The sequence below is a fragment of the Solea solea genome, chromosome 4, assembly GCF_958295425.1.
Source record: "Solea solea chromosome 4, fSolSol10.1, whole genome shotgun sequence".
NCBI lineage: Eukaryota > Metazoa > Chordata > Actinopteri > Pleuronectiformes > Soleidae > Solea > Solea solea.
Genome location: NC_081137.1, coordinates 20,471,392 through 20,492,359, shown reverse-complemented (window position 1 = coordinate 20,492,359; position 20,968 = coordinate 20,471,392). Strand labels below are relative to the sequence as shown.

Here is a 20,968-nt window from a genome sequence, read left to right as displayed (position 1 = left end):
AAGGTTGAGCCTGGACGTTAAAACATTTACTAAGTTGCCATTCAATAGCAGTCATTTCTAAACACATCACATACAAAAACACATCAGCTGTTAAAAATCTCCTTTCAAATAAATGTACACCAAAGGTACATAACATTTATTAACAGTTGGAATATGAGGGTATGTCTATTCAGTACTTATTTCAAAAGGTGTACAGATTAATTAATAATCAACAATTCCACAATAACCTTTCAGCATAATTTAAATAAAGTCATCCAAGACGGACACTTCTGCAACTCCTCTGGGCCCCAATCAGATCACACGGCAGTTCAGGGAGACGTACAATTAAGCCACTAAAAACATGTGAGATTACCTCAGATCAGTTATAACTATATCAGTGTTTCCCAATCCTGGTCCTCTTATTTTAGAGGTTTCCGTGCTCCAAAACACCTGATTCAAATCGTCAAGCTCATCGTCAAGCTCTGCAAAAGCCTGATGACAACGCACTCGTTTTGAATCAGGTGTGTTGTGAGGAGCACGCAAACAACTGACATAAGAGGACAGGATTGAGAAACTACAACAGTTTTAGGGGCAAACTGAAAAGGAAAAAAAAACATTTAATCGTTCGAGTATAAACTCGTCACATTACGAGAATATATATATATAAAAAAACAAGTCTTTGAGTCAAAATCCTCAGTAAGACTCCTTGTGTCTCTTGGCCGTGTAGTAGATGATGAGGCACAGGGTGATGAGCACGCCCGAACCCACGATAGTCAAGAATCCCACCACGGGCCTCTTCACCAGAACGTAGCAGCCCAGGCACGGCGGTGGCGAGCTGGGACACTGCTGCCGCGCCGCGCCCTGGATGGGGAAGCCGTTGTGCTGGATGATGTTGCGGTAGTTGAAGAGCGAGGCCTTGTCGATGACTTCCTCGTGCACCTGGCCGTACAGACCGAAGCCGGGGTCTCTCTGGTCGCTCAGGGCGTACGCGAAGTAGCCCTTCAGGTTGACGCCGTCCAGGATATACGCTGTGGAGGAGGAGGAGGAGGAAACACTGAACTGATGCGTCATTTTCTTTTACTTCAGGGAAAAAATGTACCTCTTAACATTTAACCTGCCCCTTTTTTACGGTCATCTGTAAAAATACGGTGTAACCTTTCCAATATCAGAGTATTAGAGTGTTTATTAAACACGTATGTTCCATTTTAGATACTTATTTGTGCTTTTTGGAGTGTTTTATGTATTGTGATATACATATATGGTTATGTTACGGTTCGTTGTTGTAATGTATTTTCAACAAACTAACTTATTTGAGCACATGTACAAGTTAAGAGGTTTAGATTCATAAATATCTTTAAATACTGGTGTGTTTTGAACCATTTGTTGAATATTTATAGGCTTATACATTTCAAAATAAGTTAATAATAAATAAATAAACCCTCCTGCTACCTTGTGTGGGTCAGATTGACCCACTCGGTTGAGAATGACACTGCTCCCCTTGGCTGTGGGATATTAAGGAAGCAGGAGGGTAAATTAGTTAAAATTAAAATTACTATTGAAAACTGGTTAGTTACTATTGAACTATTCAGTATTGAATACCATATTGTCTATGTTGAGTTTTGTGTCACTAATTCTTCAAAATATACAAATGTAACACGAAATTCAGTCAGTTATTTAAGGAAATTTGTGGCAAATAAATGAAGCACACTGTCATGTTTGATCTACTTTTACATTACTATTTGATATTTAGTAGAAGATGTATTATTCCTCCCTCCATTTATTGTCCTCTACTCACTATAAACACAAACATGTGGTCATAAGTGACAAATGTGCGCAGTACTGCCACTCAGTGGTGACAGAAGACACTGCGACATATAATAATAATAATAATAATAATAATAATCATATTAATACTACTACTACTACTACTACTAATAATAATAATAATAATAATAATGATAAGGACACCGTGTGTGTACACAACCTTATGTCACTTTAAGTCAAACCCAACAAACTTTACAAGGACGGGGAACGAGATAGTAAGTAACCTTGACTCTATGATTCAGAGATGAGTGTGTGTAGCTCTGATGATACGTGTGTTTTAAGTCAGCTGACTATTTGTGGGTCAGTGACCTGAAGACTTGTCTAATATTTAAGCTCTGCAGAGGCATTGGAATGAGAGTTTTTTTCTCCTTTTTTGCAGTCTCAACAGCAAATATTGTGTGTGCATGTGTTCCGTGTTCTGACCTTTGAGCGCCTCGTTGATGTAGTTGTACAGGTAGTAGACTCTCAGGCTGTCTTTGAAGCGGGCCGGGTCTTCCTGGACCCCGTTAGCCATCACGTAGACGGGCACATCGCAGTAGTGCTCCTTCACCTACCAAAGCAGAGGAGCAGTGTCAGTGTCATTTACAGATACTCAAGACTTGAACGAGAGCTTGTGTCTGATCGACCACTTCTTTCTTATTGAAGAATCAACAATCCGATTGGAAGTCCCTCACGTCCCACGCGTAAAGAAACCCCGTCACTTTCCCACTTGTGTACAAGAACAGAGAGGACGACCCCGGATCCCTCCACTCTCACCCAGTTGAGGGCTTTCCTCAGCCCCCAGGGCACAACAGGCCTCGGGGACATGATCCACGTGGTGTCGATCATGTGCTGGACCTCTAAAATTTCCGTGTATGTGTACCTGCAGACGTGGAGATGACACAGAAACATATAGTGTCTCGGTTTGTTGTGTCAAAATAAAGGAAAAGAAAAAAAGAGGACTGAATCTTACGAGTCTTCCTTGGCATGTGTGACCAACTTGGTACTGAAGTGGCTGATGGCGAAGAAGTCGTATGTCCCTTTAACCAGCTGTCTGTCCTCCTCATTGAAGACAGGCAGGCTGTGGAAGGAAAAAACACAAGAGACACGACAACAAACTGTTTAAGTGGACATTTAAATTACAGTAAAATGTATGGCAAAGCTTTCTCATTCTTAAAAATGTTTAAGAATGAGTTACTGCTCAATAATCTATTCTACAACAATGTATGGTGTGTTTTTCTTAAGTTATCTCCGCGTTTTAATTCCCAAAATTTTATTCAAACGCCACAATCTCACAGCGGTGCTTGATTAAAAGTCAGAGGATCATGAAAGCAGTTCATCCTCTGGAGAATCCATCAAAACATGATTAAGATCCTTCATTCTGTTCAACAACACATAAACTGTAATGACGTGATGTGAAGAATTTGTACTCAAGTGAGTTGAGCTGTCGCATCCAGCTCCTCATTCCCACGGGGTAGTCCCCGCTGCCGAAGATGGGCTCCGCAAACCAGCCGACGCGGAAGTCTAAGACCCTTTTAGCGGGTTCAACGTCCTCGCGGCTGAAGGAGAAGGCCGGTTCCACCCAGTCCATGTACAGAGCCAGAGACACCTGAGACAACAACAAACACAAATGATAACACTTCTACCTAAAGATGGGGACACACTACAAGATTTTTTTTGACCGATTTTACCCACAATTTACAGCTGGGCAGGATCTGCAACAGTCGGCATGGCTGGTTGACACAGAAATCTGCTAATGTGTGATCGTAACAGACCCGACCCGACCTCAGCCACAGTTTTTTGAGCGTAGTGCATGGATCGGCATGTTAATGTGGTGTAAGAGATTGACTATTTGAGCCAAAACATCGGCAAAAGTGCCTTAAAAACGTCTTCAGCCACAAACAAAAAGCCACATTTGCTGACTTCACCTAACAACGTTTGTCTTGTTGTCTTTAGTCACCAGCGTGTTACGTTTAAATTTATTGGGCATCATTTCATGTTTTAAGAATTCCTGCTTCTTCTATGAATCATATGCAAAGTAGTTCTTTTTATGTTTATTTTACTCCCCAAACCTGGCTGTCTCCATGACAACAGCAGTGTTTTTATTTCTATTTTTCAAACATTAAGTTTAGGTTAACTGTCAATTCTAGCAACAGAATCTATTTGACTCAATTCATATTTTTTTCCCCAAAGTAAAATATCTGAACTCAACATCACCTGTTGAACAATTAAGTGAAATTATGACACAGTAAATGCGGCAATAAAAGTTACAGATCCTGTGCTTAACATGACAGACACAACCTCAATTAAAGAAGTAATTACTATTAAAAATAAAGACGTATTTCTGCTGACCTGTCCTCTCTGCGTGTGTCTGAACTCGCGGTCGTACGCGCGCCAGGCCAGAGCGTGCGCGCGCAGCATCTGGTGACCCTCCTCGTAGCTCACCGTCTCGTCGTTGGGCTCGTTCAGGGTGATCCACATCTTCACGTGAGCGCCGAGTTCTCTGTAGCAGAGTCTGGCGTAGTCGGCGAAGGCCTCGGGCGTCTCTCTGAGCGAAGAAAGAAATCTCACTCAGTGGCAACTCAGTGAAAATAATAAGCTATTTAACTTCAGCTAATTTACATGCCTAAACATCTGAAATCAGATGATAGATATGATGAAAACACTGATGATGAACATTTTAGACGTTTACCTGAAATGGAATATAGATGCTAATGTCAATTCATTAGATTATAATTTCTTTTCATTCTTATGTGATACTCATAAAGAACTGCACAATTATCCAAAACAATGAAAAGTAGGGTTTTAGCTCCTGCTAATGTCCCTTTAAACAATGAGTGGACCTATTTTATCAAAAATATTCAAATATATCAAAAAAACAACTGGAAAGAAAGAAACTGGGTGGCTTTTGTTAATAAGGCCAGATTACTTTTAACAAACTTTAAAAAACTATTGAGAAACAAGCCCTGAAAGAAGAAGAGTACTGAAAAACATTCAGGTATCAAAGACCATGAAAACCTGCTTCCATCGTCCTTCTCATGCCATTTTATCGTCCCTTTTATCACCTGACCTGTTCAACCACTTGTTGGCCGCGTCCAGCGAGGCCGGCAGGCTGCTGCGCTGGCGCGTGTGGTGCCACAGTGTGACGACGGGCGTGACGTTGGCCTTCAGCAGCTGACGGGTGAAGCAGCGGTAGTAGCCCAGCAGCGTGGCGTTCGGCCGAGACACGTCGCCCGTCGGCACCAGGGCCGACCAGTTCAGAGAGAAGTGGAAGTGGTTCACGCCCACCTGCCGGATTTCATCCACCTTTGAGAGAGAGAGAGAAGATTAACACATATAATAGTAAACGTACTTAAAACCACAATGTGTACCAAATCATTACTCATTAAAAAGTACTTTACAGGGACAACATGTGCCAAAAACTATTTTGTGGTTGTCATTTTCTAACAAATATATACCAGAATAAAGAATAGAAATGTTACTGTAAAAAAGCAATAATCAGGGAGTAATGAGAAAATCAATGTGCTGTCATTTTAATTTCATTTAAATGTGTGTTTATTAACAAAAAGGATGCGATCCCTTGCAGAAACACTAACTGACGCATCATGTCCCTACATCTCTTTGTCACTGTGGTACATTCAGGGCCCAGTGTGGAAGATTTAGTGATTTAGTGCAATAAATGAGATATTTTAGTGCAATTATACACTTCTACAAACATATGTATGGATATGACATATGTGTCTGATGTGCTGTAACACTCGGGCTGAAGGGTCTGTAGAATATGGAGTGCTAAGGTCAGGACAATATTGAATCTAAACATCTAAAACACGACGAGGAGAGACACAGACTTGTTGTCGGATCGTGGCGTAGTCGGCGCAGTGTGCGGTGCGTCGCAGCGTCTGGGCGCTGAAGCCCTCCAGCCTCGTCAGAGCTCCGTTGTTGGAGATGTTCCAAAGATAAATGCTGGGGTCTGCAAACTGGCTGGGCACGGTCTCCACCTACGATATGATGATGAAGAAGAAGCAGAAGAGGAGGAGGAGGAGAGGTCACGATCAAAAAAAACAAACCAGAGTAAACATGAACTCACAGACCGACTCACACTGCGTTTACCTCACACATACAAAGGCAAATAAACAGGGCAGATAAATAGCGACGGTGCTGTTGAGCTCAGTGAGCAGACGCTGTGAGGTTAATGTGGTTTATGATTAAGAGACGATTCATCGTCACAGCGATTTCTGAGCTGGACTTTCACCACGAAAACTGCAACTTCAAAACAACGCCACGGACGATTTTAAAAGCCATTTTTACTCTTTGGTTTTTATCTTTTTTATTGTTTTATTGTATGACTTGTTTATTTGTGTTGTTTTTATACTTTCTACAGTATTTTATGGTGTGTTTTATTGTGCGTTCCTTGTGTCTATTAGGTCTGTTAATACAGAGTTAATATTTTCTCATTTTCCTCCAGAGGTGCTGTTTCCTTTGTGTTTTACATCCCCGGTCTGTTGTCCTATCGTATAAGTCACAAATGACTCCCAGTGTCTCTCCTTCCCAACCACACTCTTTCCCTTCCATCCTCACACATCCACACCACACAACAGACACACACAGGTGTGTACCTGTATGGAGTTGGCCGATACGCCCCAAGCGAAATCGCACGAGAAGACTCCCTGTGCCGGTCTGTTCTCCGGGAGCTCTGGGAAACCACTTCTCTGGATGACGTTCCTGACGGAAACAAAACGACAAGCGGTTTCAGGAGGAGTGAGAACGGTCTCCGTCGTTACGGTAAATGCTCAGATGTGTTGTTGTTGTTTTTTTTTTAAAAAAGGACTGAAATAAAAATCGTTGCCGCAGTTACCTGTAAAAGGTGGCGGACGTCTTCGGCTCCCTCTTCATGTCCGGCGTGTTGAAGTCGACGTAGTAGAGCCCCTGTCGTATCCCGTACTCCCTGTGCCACTCGAAGCCATCGATCAGGGACCAGGCCGTGTAACCGATCACGTTCACGCCATCGATGACGATCGCTGCAGAGCACAAAAACACGGATGAGACCAGGATTTCGTTACCGGGACGTCTGTCTGTGTTTTGTGTGAAATCCTGAATGCTCAAATAAAGAGATTTGGGGCTTAAAAGAGTGTCTTTTTGTGATAGCAGCTCCAAATTGCATAAGACATAAATGGACACATTAAAACGGACAAAAGAATACAATAAAGCACACACACAAAGAAATCCTTTCACTGTGTACTTGACCTTGACAGATTAACAGAGGTTCTGTCAATCTACAAGCTTAACAATGTACCTTTTAGACTAGTGTACAGACTCTTATACCATCTTATACAATACTGGAAAATGCAAAGTTACAAAAGTATAAAGCAGAAGAAGAATTTGTCTGCTGTGTGGAGGAAAATAGATCCTCTGCTTCATCTTTTTCTAACATTCCACTTGTGTATCTTCATGCTGTTGCTGTTGTGTCAGGACTCACATTTCAGCGCCTCTGCAATGAACCTCTTGAGGTAGTACATGTGTTTTGGGTCTTCCGTCTTGGTGTTGCCGAGGACGTACCTGCATCAAAAAAAGACGAGATGTTCCACAACGCGGCAAGAACCGAGGAAAACTCATCATGCAGTCGACGACCATCTAAAACCTACCAGCCGCTCTGCACCACAAAGATGGGCGGCTTGTCGTACTCGGCATTGACCCAGTAAAGCAGCATCCTCAGGTCCAGATCCTCGTGCTGCCCAAACTTCAGGCTGTCGTTGATGAGCTGGAAGCTCAGGGCCGCTCCGTGAGAGAGGGCGAAGAAATCCGCCGTCCCCCTCACCTGCTCCCTCTCCTCCTGCGTGAAGGAGGGCAGGCGGGAGCCGAGGCGGGCCTTCATGCAGGGGGGGTAGTCGCCGTCTGTGAACAGCGGCCGCGCGAACCAGCCCAGGACGTGGTCCAGGGAGCACTGGCACTCTCGCAGGCTCTCCAGGCGGGTGCGACTGGGCTTGATCCAGTGGGAGGCCAACGCCATGGACAGCTTGCCCTGCTGACGGGGTCGGTAGTGCCGGTCGTAGAGATGCCACGCGGCTGCGTGAGCCTGCAGGACCAACAGAGCGAGAGAGGACAGACAGAGGGGAAAGAGACAAGCATGTTAAGTGATGACAGATGAAATGAAGACAAAGCAGTGGAAAAACTTCCTGTCTGCACATAAAATGATACCAGTTATCTCTGATTCACATCTTTTCTCTAGATTTGATCATTTTCTGGGACACACTTTCAGATATTTTTTAAAACTTCCTTTCACAGATCTAATTGGCATAAAATCCGTAAAATATCAAATGAATGGCTCTACAAGGCCAGACTGCTTCAATTATTACTGTCCTGGCTCAAACATTCATTATATTGACCTGGAATGTAGTTTCTACTAGGGCTGAACAATTAATCGAAATCGCAATACAGCTTAGTGCAATTTTCAAATCGCAGGAAACGCAATATTTGTTCAAGCCAAAATGTGTGTAAAAATATAATTTCAGATGAATTATTATTCTACAGACTGAAAATAACATCTTTGTTTCTCACAGCGCTGCACAAATATCACACATTAATCCTTTTAAATGTGGGGTTTTTTTTAATAAAAAAAAGACCATGAATTATTATAGTTAAATTAACACAATGCAGAAGAAAAATAAAGATAGAAAAAGATAAATGTATTTCCATTTATATACACTTATTTAACTGTAACACACGTGTAATTAATTACTAATATCACAGTTAATAATATAATAATAGCATATCATTAAACTTTTACCCAACACTGACCTTTAGCAGATTGTGTCCGACCCGGAACGGCAGATCAGGGTCACTCTTGATCCCGGGAGCGACCACCCCGGTGCCATAACCATGGCGCGCCACCACAAACGGGTTATCGATGGTGATCCAGTACTTGACGTCGTCCCCGAACGTTTCAAAGCAGAAATCGGCGTAGTCCCTGAAAATGTCCACCAGCTCCGGGTTGCTCCAGCCGCCGAAGTGCTGCTGCAGGTGGTCGGGCAGGTCCCAGTGATACAGCGTCACCACGGGCTGCACGCGGATCTCCTTCAGCCTCTTGAGCAGCGTCCGGTAGTAGTTGGTGCCAATTTCGTTGTAGCTCCCGCGGGTGCCGTTGGGGAATATCCTGGACCAGGACAGGGAGAACCTGTAGTGGCTGACCCCGAGCAGCCGGATGGCGCGGACGTCGGCCTGGATGTTGTGATAGCTGTCGCTGCCCACGTCCCCGGTTGCGATCCGGTTTCCGCCGCGCGTAAAAGTGTCCCAAATGGAGAGCCCCTTCCCGTCCTTCTCAAACGCGCCCTCCACCTGGTAAGCCGCCGTGCCCACTGCCCATATGAAGTCTTTGGGGAACGTGTCGTAGAGGAACGCCTGGTCTCCGGGGTACGGCAGTTTACTGAAACGACCCCACGTTTTGAGACCCGCGTTGGGTATCGCGGCCGCGGAGGCCGCGAGGACGACACCTGCGAGGAGGCTGAGCAGAGCGCTCATGGCACCGGTCTGTGCTGCATATGGACGTCAACTTTTCACCTCACCATGCTTGAGGCTCTCGGTGGATAAGACTGCAGTGTTTGTGAGGCAGGCAGCCAGCTGTGAAGCCACCACCACCACCACCACCACACACCAGTCCTGACAAATCTGTCAATCATTAGCCAGAGCACCTGACGCACGAAGGTCTGCGGGCTCAACACGATGTTAAAAGCCCCAAAGGATCAATCATCTGCAAAGCAGCGGGGGCAGGGCAGCACGAGGACCATCCACGTGAATTTAGGCTTCACTTTGATGATATTTGTTTGTATTTTTATTTTTTATTTAGTATAACTTAATTCAGAGAGAGGGAATCAAGGAAGACAAGGCAGAAAAAACAACTCACTTTTCAGTTTAGAAAGCGGTTGAAAGTGGAAGAGAAAAATAAAAGGCAAAGAGGAGGACGGCAGTGATGCAACATTATAGATGCCAACTGCTGCCAAACACATAATCTCTGCCATGATGAAGAGAGAGAGAGAGAAAAAAGTGCCAACTGACATTAGAAACACCAAGAACAAACATTCAGACACAGAGGCCTTTTGAGGCCTGAGCAGAATCCTACTGAAAGCTCAAATATCCCACACAAACGTATGGTTTTTGCTTTGTTTTTGTTTAAACAGAGGCCACCGTCTTGCAGGCAGACATGAAGAGTGACCCAGGTGCCTCTGATCTCAACCGCATCACCATTACCATACATCCTGCGCTGGCAGATAATCACATAACTCAATTTAAGTGTCACATGGCAAGTGCATCTTAATGACTCATCTGCATCTTTCACTGAATCAAAGTTATAGGAGCGGGAGAGGACAGGCAGGAAAAGGATGGTGGGTGGTGGGAGGAGAGGATGAGGATGAGGATGAGGAGGGGATATGCAAACAGAGAGCAGAGTGAGCGTAACCTGCTGTACCACGGTCACATTACTTCCTTATCTTCCAGCTCTTAGCTCGGTTGCTTGGAAACCCGGGCCTCTAAAGTGCCTCGTGGTTCGTCTCGGTGCAAATAGCAGTGGCATAAATATCTGCGGAGTGTGAACCCGTTGGCTGCTGGTGTGAGACGAGTGTTAACTTACAAAGTGTGACAGCCTGGCAAAAATATTTATGTTATAAAACACTATAAAGGGCATTTTGCAATTATTTTAAATGGCAGACGATTTTTAAATTAAAATAATGACTTAGCAGAAACTGAGCTAAGGCAATTTTAATCCTTTTAGCTTTACTGGATAAAAAAATAAATAAGCAGAGATTTAATTTGCTAATCTGACACAAAAAAAAGGACTTGTGTGATAGGCAATTTTCCTAACCTTACTAAGCAGTTTAAATCAAAGTTAAAATTGTGTTTAAAGCTGCAACTAATTTAATTTACTGTTTTCATTTTTCATTATCAGTTAATCTGTCAATTCTTTTCTCGATTAATCCATAAAATGTCAGAAAATGTTGAAAAATATTGATCGGTGTTTCTCAAAACGTGGAAATGATGAAGTTCTCCAATGTCTCGTTTTTGTCCACAAACCAAAATGATTCAGTTTTTAATGATTTCTTTGTTATGTGGAGCAAAGAAACTTGAAAATATTTACATTACAAGACATAACGCTCCGACTGTGTAAATAAATATTGTTCTCCCAAAAAGAATAAACTAAACAGCCCAAACATGACTCAGCTAAAATGCTTTTGCTGATTTTGAGAACCTGAACACACCCCAAAACTCATGGATTTTTGTGACCGCATCAGTCCTGGTGAAAACTTATGCGTGGCGGTCGTTCGGTGAAAAATCGTGGAATATTGGAAGTGGGCGGAGCTAAAAACTGACGCAAAATACTTTTATTGGGTCATCTGGTGTTGGCTTTAACGTACGTGAACAAAACTTGTTTTTTTATTTACATTTATCCGATCCAGGGATTTTGACCAATATCGGACCGATGCCGATTCCCATCCCTAATTAAAATTACACATATTAACAAAATAAAATGCAGCATAATAGCAAACCTAACCCGCACCAAACAAACAAAACCGTGTTTTAAGTCATGCACAGTTAGGAGTCTTGACCTCAAGCATAAACCAGTAATCTACCTAAAACTAATAAGACGTATAACCTCAAATGTAAAGAGAGTAAAATTAAAAATGACAGTGTCTCAGATTCTTAAAATTAAATCCAAAACCTCTTGATGAAACGCCATTAATCTTCAATAATTATTCAATGAGACAATTTGGTAACAGTTTATATAAAAGAACACATATTCCCCACTAACTAGGTGCTTACTAACACACTTTATTATTAAGCACATATTATTAACATTATGTTACAATAATATTAATTAATAACATTAATATTATTAACACCTTAAGCATGTCATAATCGAGGTAGAATAAGGTTATGTAGAATAAAGTGTTAACACGTGTTTTATACTAAAGGGCTAGTATGCTACTTACACATGTTAGTAAGCATCTAGTTAACGGTGAATATGCGTTCCTTAATATAAAGTGTTACCGACAATTTATTTAAACCAATTCTCGCACAGATCGATGGTGTTTTCTCGGGTTCAGAGAATAAAAGAACGTGAAAACAGACGTCGTCATCCTCTAAATTCAGACAGACGGTTTTTATGATGCTGTTGAACGGTCACCTGGCAGCCAAGCAGCGTGCAAGTGAATATTATGATCGGCCATGAATCATAACCCGGGGCACAGAACGCCGTGTTTTTCCACTCATCGACGTAAGGTGTCCCATATATAAACACAGGAAGAACACAATAAAAGTGTATAAACTGTATGTGAAGTAAACTCAATACTGAGATGTGTGCTGTGCCGTGTTGTGTACAGCAATACCTTCACGACATGAACGAATGAATTCCTTCTGGTTGGATGAAAGGATTCAACGCTTTAGGAGCTGCAGTGACCGGTTTTCTCTTTTCTGTTTCTGGCCAGACAAAAGATACAAGATGCACGGCATTAATTGCTCATCTTCAGTGGGAGGTTTGTGGATCAGCAAGTAAGTACCTGGTGTAGTCTTAATGTGACGTAGATTTCCCACAAAGAATCTTGCAAATCATCATCTCATCCGACCTGGAAAACCTGAATTGAATGCAACAACTTCGCTTCAGAGTGAAAAAATAAAGAGAACTCAAAGCACGTCAGGTTTTATAGAGAATTATATTGATACAACAGAGGATCTGACTGGGAGGACGTGAAGCCGAGTTAATTAGCAGTGACAAACACTACGACCACAGCGGCTCATGACTCGTGTCTATCGCTAAAATGAGACGCGCGCACGCACACACACACACACTACCGTCATCGTCTCCGGAGAAAACTCTATGTTTGGACAGGATTTTTTTTTTTACTCTTCAGCTTTTCAATACACAGTAAAAAAAAAAAAAAAAAACTATTTAATATACAGAGCTGTTAACAAAAAAATGCATGTTGTCGTCTTTTTGAAGTATGGCATAGTTGAACGTCACACAAAAAGATACGGGTTAATCGGTCGTTTCTCGGGTTTTAAAAGTGGGTGAAGATTGATCTGCGGGAGCACTTTCATCAGACTAATAATAATAATAATTAGAATAATGATATCAGTGGGTAAAGGGCTTCACGGTGTCCTCCCAGTCAGCGTCAAAACACAACAACAGAACATGGAACAGACACGAGACTATTTACAAGAGTGATCTTTTTTTGTCGGGTTTCTTTTCTTCCTGTCGTTAAAATGATCTCTTTCTACGTAAATGTGGGCGGAAACATCGTCACAAGGCAACAAACCCGCCACGGATGATACAGATGTACTGATGCAGTGTGGCAGGTGTGTGTGTGTGTGTGTGTGTGTAACAGTAGGGAGCATCTGCGTATGAAAAGTTTAAAAAGTTCAAAGTCCATATTTTCTTTCCTACATCGTTCCTCTACGACTTTAGAGTAGATGGTGTCATTTCTTTTCTCTCTTTTCTTTACTCATCTTCTTCGCCCCGCTGCCTTCTTGCGACCCTAGGGAGAAGATAGAAGTCATTAAGAACGGGACAGGAAACGACTTAGAAACTAATATGTGCCACATGATTTAGTTAAGAGACGCAGAATTCCCTGAAATGATTAATACTCTCCGTTCCGTACCTTCGGTGTTGGCTCGCCTTCGTCTCTCTGCTCCCCTTCCTCCTCCTCCTCCTCCTCCTCCTCCTCCTCTTCCTCATCCTCTTCAGAGTCTTCTTTAGCAGCAGCTGCCTTCGATCTCCCGCCACGCCTACAGAGACACACACACACACAAACATCACATAAAAAAATCTGATGACAAGAAATATAGGAACACAGCTGGAGTCTGACTAAATACTATCAAAATAAATCCAGGCAGCCTGATGTTCTTGATGGTCATAAGAGGGTTTAAAAGGAGACGCTCATCATGTCCATAATTTAAGAATGAACAAATGAAACAAACAAAATGTGCAATGGAATATATTTGGAAGATGAGAAGAGTGTGTGAGCATCTTACGCTGGTTTCTTGGCAGGCGGCTGAGCTGATTTGGGTGGACGTCCTCTTCTCTTCTGGGGTGTGGCCTCTGTCGACTCCGTGCTGCGGAATGAAGGCAAACTTGGAGTCAGAGTCAGTCAAACAGGAGTGTTCACACTGCACATGCAAAGGTGCCGTTTTCGAGCTCATGCGTCTGGCCTATTTTCCCCGTGTGATGCACACAGTTCCCTGCAAAAATAGACACCTGTTGTGAATAATATTGGCAGTGTGCCGGCAATGAAAAAACATAAATAGGATATTTTTAACACTATTTGAGCAGCCGTGTGACAACTAAAAGGAAAACCTTGTGTAGGTGATGTTTTAATCAGGTGAAGGGCAGATAAATTATATTTATACCCAACTGTCATCAGCGATAAAGCTATTTGTGTTTATTTAAAACAATCACTCGAAGTCGACAGAGAAGAGCTGAGAAACTCTTTCTATCTCAGACTGTCTCTGCATTTGTCTGAAGTTTCCTTTCTGCACAAATGGAATTTTGTTGACAACCAACCGCTAAAAACAAGCAGGAGAATTTAAGAAAATGCACGACTGATTTTTAACAAACTGTTTTTAACCAGTCTGAGATATAACAGGACAATGCTGACATGCGCACACACACACACACAGACGCCAACACAGCCAGAGTGAACACCCACGCGCCGCAGTCACACATTCGATGTAAACGAGGCCTAAAAACTGCATACTTGGCCGGTTTCCTTACCCTTGTGACCGCCGCGGTGTCCTTGTTTGTCTTCCTCCTTTGGTCTTCACCTCCAGATTCTCACTGCTCCTGTTGTCCTCTTCCTCCTCCTCCTCCGCCGTTGCTGCTTCCTCCTCGACCTTGTCCTCTTCCTCCTCCTCCTCCTCTTCCTCCTCGTCGTTGTTTTCTGGCGGAGGAGCCGCTTTCTTCCGCCCCCTCTTCCCCTTGGCGGGTGTGTCCTGACTGGCGGCGGATTTCGGGGGCCGGCCTCTGCGTTTTTTCGGCGGGCTGTTCTGCTCGTCCTCCGGCCGGGTGTCTTCGTCCCACTGGTCCTCGGCCTCGACCGCCGTCACAGTCGTGTTGGCCACCGCCTTTTTGCGCCCGCGCTTTGGTTTGCTGTCCTGGTCATCAGATGAAGCCACGCCCCGTTTGCGACCGCGGGGCTTTTCAATATCCTGTAAAAGAGCGAATAAATGGTTGAAGTAGAGTTTGTTCGGATTTTCTCAGCCAAAAGTCCTCTTTGAGAAGAGAACCCACTTTAGATCCACCTTTGTATGTATTTATTCATTATTCATGTTCATATGCCAGATTATAGGCATAATGGCTAATTTACATCTGTAGTCCCTATGGGCAGATTGATGGAATAAGACAAAATATTTAAGTACAAACACTAAAAAGGTAACAAAAAAAGGAACTAAAGAAGAAACATAAACATGATAACAACATCAACAAATGAAGAAAAGCAGCATAAGACCAGGAAATGAGGACCATAAGGTGATCAAAGGGACCAAAATCTAAAGTGACATTATTACGACGTGAAGGCCATTATTTACGATCGTTTATACAGCGTGTTCTTGCTAATCCTAATCTCGATTTAAATCCCGCTGGTGTTTACACAGTGGAATCAAAACAGAGAGACACACAAGGGTTTACGGTCACCAACTCTTCACTGGATCACGGCAACACAGCCGTCTCTCTACTCACGCTGAGCTACTGTGTCTTTCTGTTTATTGAAGGAGCAACAAAACAGAATACTTAAGTTTCTTTATATGACACTGGACACACAAAACTATTTCATATTTTATAGAGTAGATTCATCTGTATATAAAAGATGTTTCATACCTTGTCAGTGCTGTCGGCTCTCTTTAGGCTGAAGTCCTCGTTTTCACTGTGATCCATTTCTTTGCTGTCATGCCTGAGATAAAACAAACGGCCATTGATTACAAACCATTTCACAACTTTTCAGATGCTCTTGTGTGTCAAGTATTGCTGTTGCGAGTTTATGTGCCCAACTGAGTGACACAAGCATTAAAGCTGGTGGAGCCTCAAGACTTTTGCACAGATCCATTGAGTTCCATTGAGAATTAGTTCCCTAATTGTGGCTTTTTGTACCTAATCTTGCTGCGTTGTGGGGAACTTGGGTTTGACGAGGGGTCGTCGTTGCTGGTCGTCTCCATCCGCGAAGATTTGCTCTGGATCTGCTTCCCCGCCGACGCCAGCGGCTTGTTCACTGCGCCCAGAACGTTGGCCGACTTGGGCTTGAGAAGTGAGGAATGTGCGACGGCGAGAGTTTAGATTGGACACGTTTCAACGTTTCGACAAATCAAAGTTATGATATGGACATAAACAACGGCTTGATTAAACTTACCTTTCCTGGTGTGAAGAACGACTTCATCTCGGGCGGTAGATAATTTTTTGTGTTGCTGAAATTCTGAAAAAGATATTTTTTTATGTATGAGGAGAGCTTGCTTTACATGGTTTTGTACAAACGTGTTTTAATTCGGAATAATTCTGTGTTAACCTTAACGATGAACAGTGTGTATCCCGAAACATAATTAACAAAGTGAAATAAATATTTGATTAATTAATTACTTTGGAAGGTCATGCACAACTAATAATATAGAAAAACAACAGTAAAGAAACAATTTGGACATTTAATCCTGGAAAAATAAATGCTCTGAATAAAATCACCAACCTTGTCTGGTTTGGTGAAGAAGCTCGAAGGCAGCACGGGGTCTTTTGGGGACTCCAGGCTGTAGGTGGTGCTCTTTGACATGATAATGTTCATGGCTACATCACACACCGTGTAGAGCTTCTGTAAATGGACACAAAACCTGGTCAGAGGGTCATTAACTGGCTTATCGCGGTCATGTGATCTCGAGAGTGGGGCGAGTACCTCGTTCGTTTTGACATCAGTGGGGGCCTGGGCGTCCTTCGTCTGTTTGATGTTTTCAACCATTTTCCTGATGAAGGCGTGGCTGTTGTTCTCGTTCTTGGCCATGATGATCTCGAGAACAAACCACAGAGCCCTGACAGGGACGGGAAGTGTGACATCATCTTAGATACTAAGTAAAATGCCGTTCTAAATGTTATAATCAAAAAGTAATCAGGGTTGTCAAACAACTATTCTTTCCTTAATTGGTATTAAAGATGCTTAAAATTATGTTATTTTGCAATTTATCTCTGTGTTTTCAAAGTCCACATTTAATTTTATTTATTTATTTTACTGGTTATGTTCGGCCTGAAATTAACGGCGATTCCCACGCTCGTGTTTGTAGTAGAAGCATGATGGCAAATTATCACTCTTATTACACAAACTATTAACTATCACCAGCGTTATCCCATTCACTACTTACTCTTTGATTTCTTTTAGCTGCTCGATGTCTTGCACTTTGACGTAGTCTGGGTCATGTGCCAGGAGGTGGATCGTGTAAGGAACCACATACTCGGGCAGCAGAGAGAACAGCTTATCTGTGGATGCACACGTGGTAAATACATTGTCCTCATCAACACAATGGTATATAAATGGGAAGCAAAGGATTTCTTTTCTTTTAAATGAGCGCCTTTAACTCAGTTACTCTGATTCCACATTTAAATCCAATTTCAGTGCAGAGGTTTTAGATGTGTCACTTTCTTAACCGTCACACCACAATGCAACAGATGGTTAGGGCCCAACAGAGCCTTGTTGTCCACATCAACCGTTAAGTTGCATTTCCACTAGCATAGTACCAGGTACTTTTGTTTTGGTGAGGTTCCAAGCGAGCTGAGGCAATACTATGCAGGACATCGGCAGACTGCCGTCACAGGAAGAGACGTCCGACACAAGAATCAAGCCGAACAATGCTGTTAACTGTAGATCAGTTAAAAAGACTTAACGATCCTTAAGAACGTGGGTCAATCTCCAACAATTACTAGTCTGGCGTATTCAGTGTGTGACTGGCATCACAATCCCTGCCGCTGTATATCCGCTGTATATCATGGAGGAAGTACTTAAAAGATAATTTTAATTATAACTGATTCAGCTACACTGAAAACGAACCCACATTGAGTAGGTACTTTTTCCGTAGTGGAAATGCAACATAAACCATAGCGAGGCGGGACCATAGTAGGAAAAGGGCCATTAGTGGCTAAAACCTTAGCACAGTACAGCACATATCCTGTAGAAGAAACACAGCTGCAATTATGCAATTATGTGATTTTATTTCCTTACCACTGATGGCCGCGTGCTGTTTGAGGTACTCTCTGCGTATGTTCACGTTTTTCACCAGGCACTGGCGAGCGTGAGCCCTCCGCTCCTTAACGGGGTCCTTGGCGCACAGAGCGAACACCGCCATGTATTCCAGAGGCAGACGGAGGCGGCACAAGCCGCGGTGGAGCTTCTGGGAAAAACACTGCCGCACCTGGTAGCACTCGTCCTACAGAGCAACAAAAAAGAAAGAAAGAAAGAAATAAAGAAAGAAGAGAGGGAGAAAATGGCAGTGATTAGGGGAGGAGTGACAAACGCTGAGGAGGAAACGATCGCTGCTTGTACAATATTTGAAAACAAGCTTACATTAATGACAAGAGCACACAGCTGATATTGCTCCAGCGTGATGATTTCATGATAGCACGGCTCCTGTGCCAACTTCAGGAGGGCGCATGCCGCCGCCAGCCGCAGCCTAGACATGTCTGGTTTACTGCAAGGTGAGAGAAAGAGGAGGGGTCAACAAGGATTTCCTTATATCTGAGCTGATCTCTCCTCAGGGTTCACAATTACCATAAAAATCCAGCACCGCACTAAATATTAGATGATTCGGAAGAAAAAAAAAGACACTCAAGAGGCTGACCGACACTTAATCTAATACAGAAAAAAGAAGCTTTGTCATTTACCCCATCCGTCCCTGCTCTGTTAGATCTCCGTCACTGTGTAGAATAGCCGTCAGCATCCTCAGGGTGGAGTTGCCCGACTTGCTCTGATTGTTCTTAACGCCCAGCAACCACCTCACCATCAGCTTTATGCCCTGGATCTGAACAGAGGAAGACACTTTTTATTTGCTGAGTCATGAATAAAAAAAATAAAAAAATCAATCTTTCTGACATTAGTTTCACAGAGAGTTCACTGCAGACCTTAGCCAGAGTCTCGGGGGACACTTCCTCATCAGAAACCCAGAGTTTGGTTGTCTTTTTGCCCGGAATCTGTAAAACCAAATAGCATGAAGAGAAACACTGACTCTGTGTTTGTATAAATAACCATAATATTAACAACTGAAAAGAACAGACTTGTGTTTACCCGGTCATTCATGAGCAGATCCTTCACGATGAAGTTGGCAACGAGCGATTTGAGCGGCGCCGCAAACTGTTCCGGGGCGAGCTGGGCCAGGTGGCCGAGCGTCGTCAGAGGAGTGATGAGCTGCTCCAGGTTCGCCGTGTCCAGACCTTTGTGCAGAGGCTGAAGGAACACAGAGCATTTCATTGCGTGGTCACGGCGAGACCGGTGTATCGGCACGTCAAAGCCACACACACACACACACACACACACTGATTCTGATGCTTCAGTGTGTCAGAAATGTATTTTCCTATTAAGACTACAAACACAGAATAAAGACTGGTTCATCTGAGATAAAACATGATTTTGTTTCTAGAGATCATTATTTATGTGTTATAAATTATGCAGGTAAAAGACAGGACTGACTGACCTCAAAGATTTGGGCGAAGTGTGTGTCTCTGTTGGTGAACATGGCATTGATACAGTGGATTGCATACTTAGCCTGGCGAGGGGGGCCTCTCTTGGCTTTGGCCTGCAGTACCGGTAGTAAAACACTTGGAGGGAGCAGGAGGTGAACATGTCGTTAAAAAAAAACCAGCATTGGGAGACGTGAGCGTTAACAGTGCGGCTGCATTTACAGCAGAGACGTACGATTTAATGTGAGGGAAACTCTCTTCCATCTTGCTGCCCGTGTTCTTGAAGATCTGCAGCGCGGCCTCGGCCACCTTCTCGTCATCCATTTTCAGACATCCCAGCAGAGACTCGAACGTCTCCGCCGAGTGGAACGACACGGGATGTGTGAACGACAGCACCTGAGAGGAAACGAAACAAAGGATTTAGGCGCCGTTTACGTCGCACCGAATTAATCGTACGGAGGGCGACTAAGCATCATTTTAATGACACTGATTACTGTGGGCCAGCACCTCCATGGGAAAACTGCAGGGTGGAATAATCCATCACACGATGGTAATTTCACTCCATAATGATTTAACTCAACCAGAAAAAATGTAATATTTAGGTTTCAGATGATCTTGAGTGTATCGTCTTTACTTTTTTGTTAAATGGAGCACTAACATGAGATAAAGTGACTAGAGCTGAAACAATTACTTGATTAATCGATTACTAAATGAGTCGCCAACCATTTTGATCATCGATGAATCGCTTCAAAGCTTTTTTTCATGATTAAAAACAAGATTTCCGATCGTTTTAGCTTCTTGAATGTGAATATTTTTCTAGTTTCTTTGCTCCAAAATAAGTTTTCCGAAAAAGAAAACATTAAAAACTGAATCATTTTTTGTTTGTGGACAAAACAAAACATTTGAGAACCTCATTATCTCCAGGTTTGACAAACACTGATGAGCAGTTTTTAACATTTTCTTTGTGATTAATCGTGAAAATACTCATTTGTTGCAGCTCTAAAAGTGACTTCATATAGTAAACACAGAGCAAAATGTAGAGGTTTTACCTTCAGTAGCTCCAGTCCCGCTCTGATGGCCTCTTCTGTGGGAACGCCCTCTTCCTCATCGTCAGCCGTTCCCTCTATAGATTTGTTTACTTGTTTTATCAGTGCGCTGATGAAAGAGACAACAAAAAAGGTCAAACACGGCACAATTCGGTTTCAAACGGCACAGGGTTTTTTTTGTCTCGTCTACTCTGACGAGTACCTGATGGACTCTGTGTCGATGTGTACGGGAGCAATTCTCTCCAGGAGGAACTTGACCATTTCCAGGAACGGATTGCTCGGCTGTTTGGGACTGCCGAGCTTTTTGGTGATGTCTCTCTAAAAAGAGACGGAAGACAAATGAATAATTGTGAATTTAAATTTTTTTTAATAAAAATTAATAATGGGGAAAATCATCATCAGAAAGTTGTTCATTGAAAAAGCGTGGAAAATTGGAAGTGGGAGGGGCTAATAATGGAAAAAAAAA

General features: G+C 42.9%; 2 protein-coding genes across 2 annotated transcripts in view; both read right to left on the bottom strand.

Annotated features, from left to right (window-relative positions):
• Positions 1-99: 99 nt before the first annotated feature.
• On the bottom strand, positions 100-12,094 carry kl (klotho). The gene is made up of 13 exons (XM_058626747.1): positions 8,578-12,094; positions 7,425-7,855; positions 7,259-7,338; positions 6,638-6,800; positions 6,399-6,504; positions 5,631-5,780; positions 4,853-5,088; positions 4,135-4,330; positions 3,213-3,391; positions 2,756-2,863; positions 2,560-2,665; positions 2,227-2,353; positions 100-1,007 (listed from the first exon to the last, which is right to left on the bottom strand). The coding sequence occupies exons 1-13, from the start codon at positions 9,295-9,297 to the stop codon at positions 673-675; spliced, it is 2,937 nt and encodes a 978-aa protein (XP_058482730.1). The 5' UTR covers positions 9,298-12,094; the 3' UTR covers positions 100-672.
• Positions 12,095-12,460: 366 nt separating this feature from the next.
• The window catches only part of LOC131458694 (sister chromatid cohesion protein PDS5 homolog B-like), a 21,809-nt gene continuing 13,301 nt past the window's right edge, over positions 12,461-20,968 (bottom strand). The window contains 19 exon segments of the mRNA XM_058627897.1: positions 12,461-13,301; positions 13,425-13,551; positions 13,798-13,878; positions 14,537-14,970; positions 15,638-15,710; positions 15,908-16,053; positions 16,164-16,226; positions 16,491-16,610; positions 16,692-16,824; positions 17,152-17,266; positions 18,006-18,210; positions 18,348-18,471; positions 18,665-18,801; positions 18,902-18,970; positions 19,065-19,223; positions 19,471-19,594; positions 19,692-19,852; positions 20,506-20,611; positions 20,705-20,820. Of these exon segments, the coding sequence (XP_058483880.1) occupies positions 13,269-13,301; positions 13,425-13,551; positions 13,798-13,878; positions 14,537-14,970; positions 15,638-15,710; positions 15,908-16,053; positions 16,164-16,226; positions 16,491-16,610; positions 16,692-16,824; positions 17,152-17,266; positions 18,006-18,210; positions 18,348-18,471; positions 18,665-18,801; positions 18,902-18,970; positions 19,065-19,223; positions 19,471-19,594; positions 19,692-19,852; positions 20,506-20,611; positions 20,705-20,820 (2,526 nt within the window). The 3' untranslated portion in view covers positions 12,461-13,268.

Bases quoted from the DNA above. Each gene is read 5' to 3' on its own strand.
- kl (XM_058626747.1), bottom strand. From the start codon at position 9,297: ATGAGCGCTCTGCTCAGCCTCCTCGCAGGTGTCGTCCTCGCGGCCTCC. The intron at 5,089-5,630 runs GTCTGTGTCTCT...TCTCTCTCAAAG, and splicing joins ACGCCACGATCCGACAACAA to GTGGATGAAATCCGGCAGGT. The intron at 2,354-2,559 runs GTGAGAGTGGAG...CTGCTTTGGTAG, and splicing joins TGAGGAAAGCCCTCAACTGG to GTGAAGGAGCACTACTGCGA.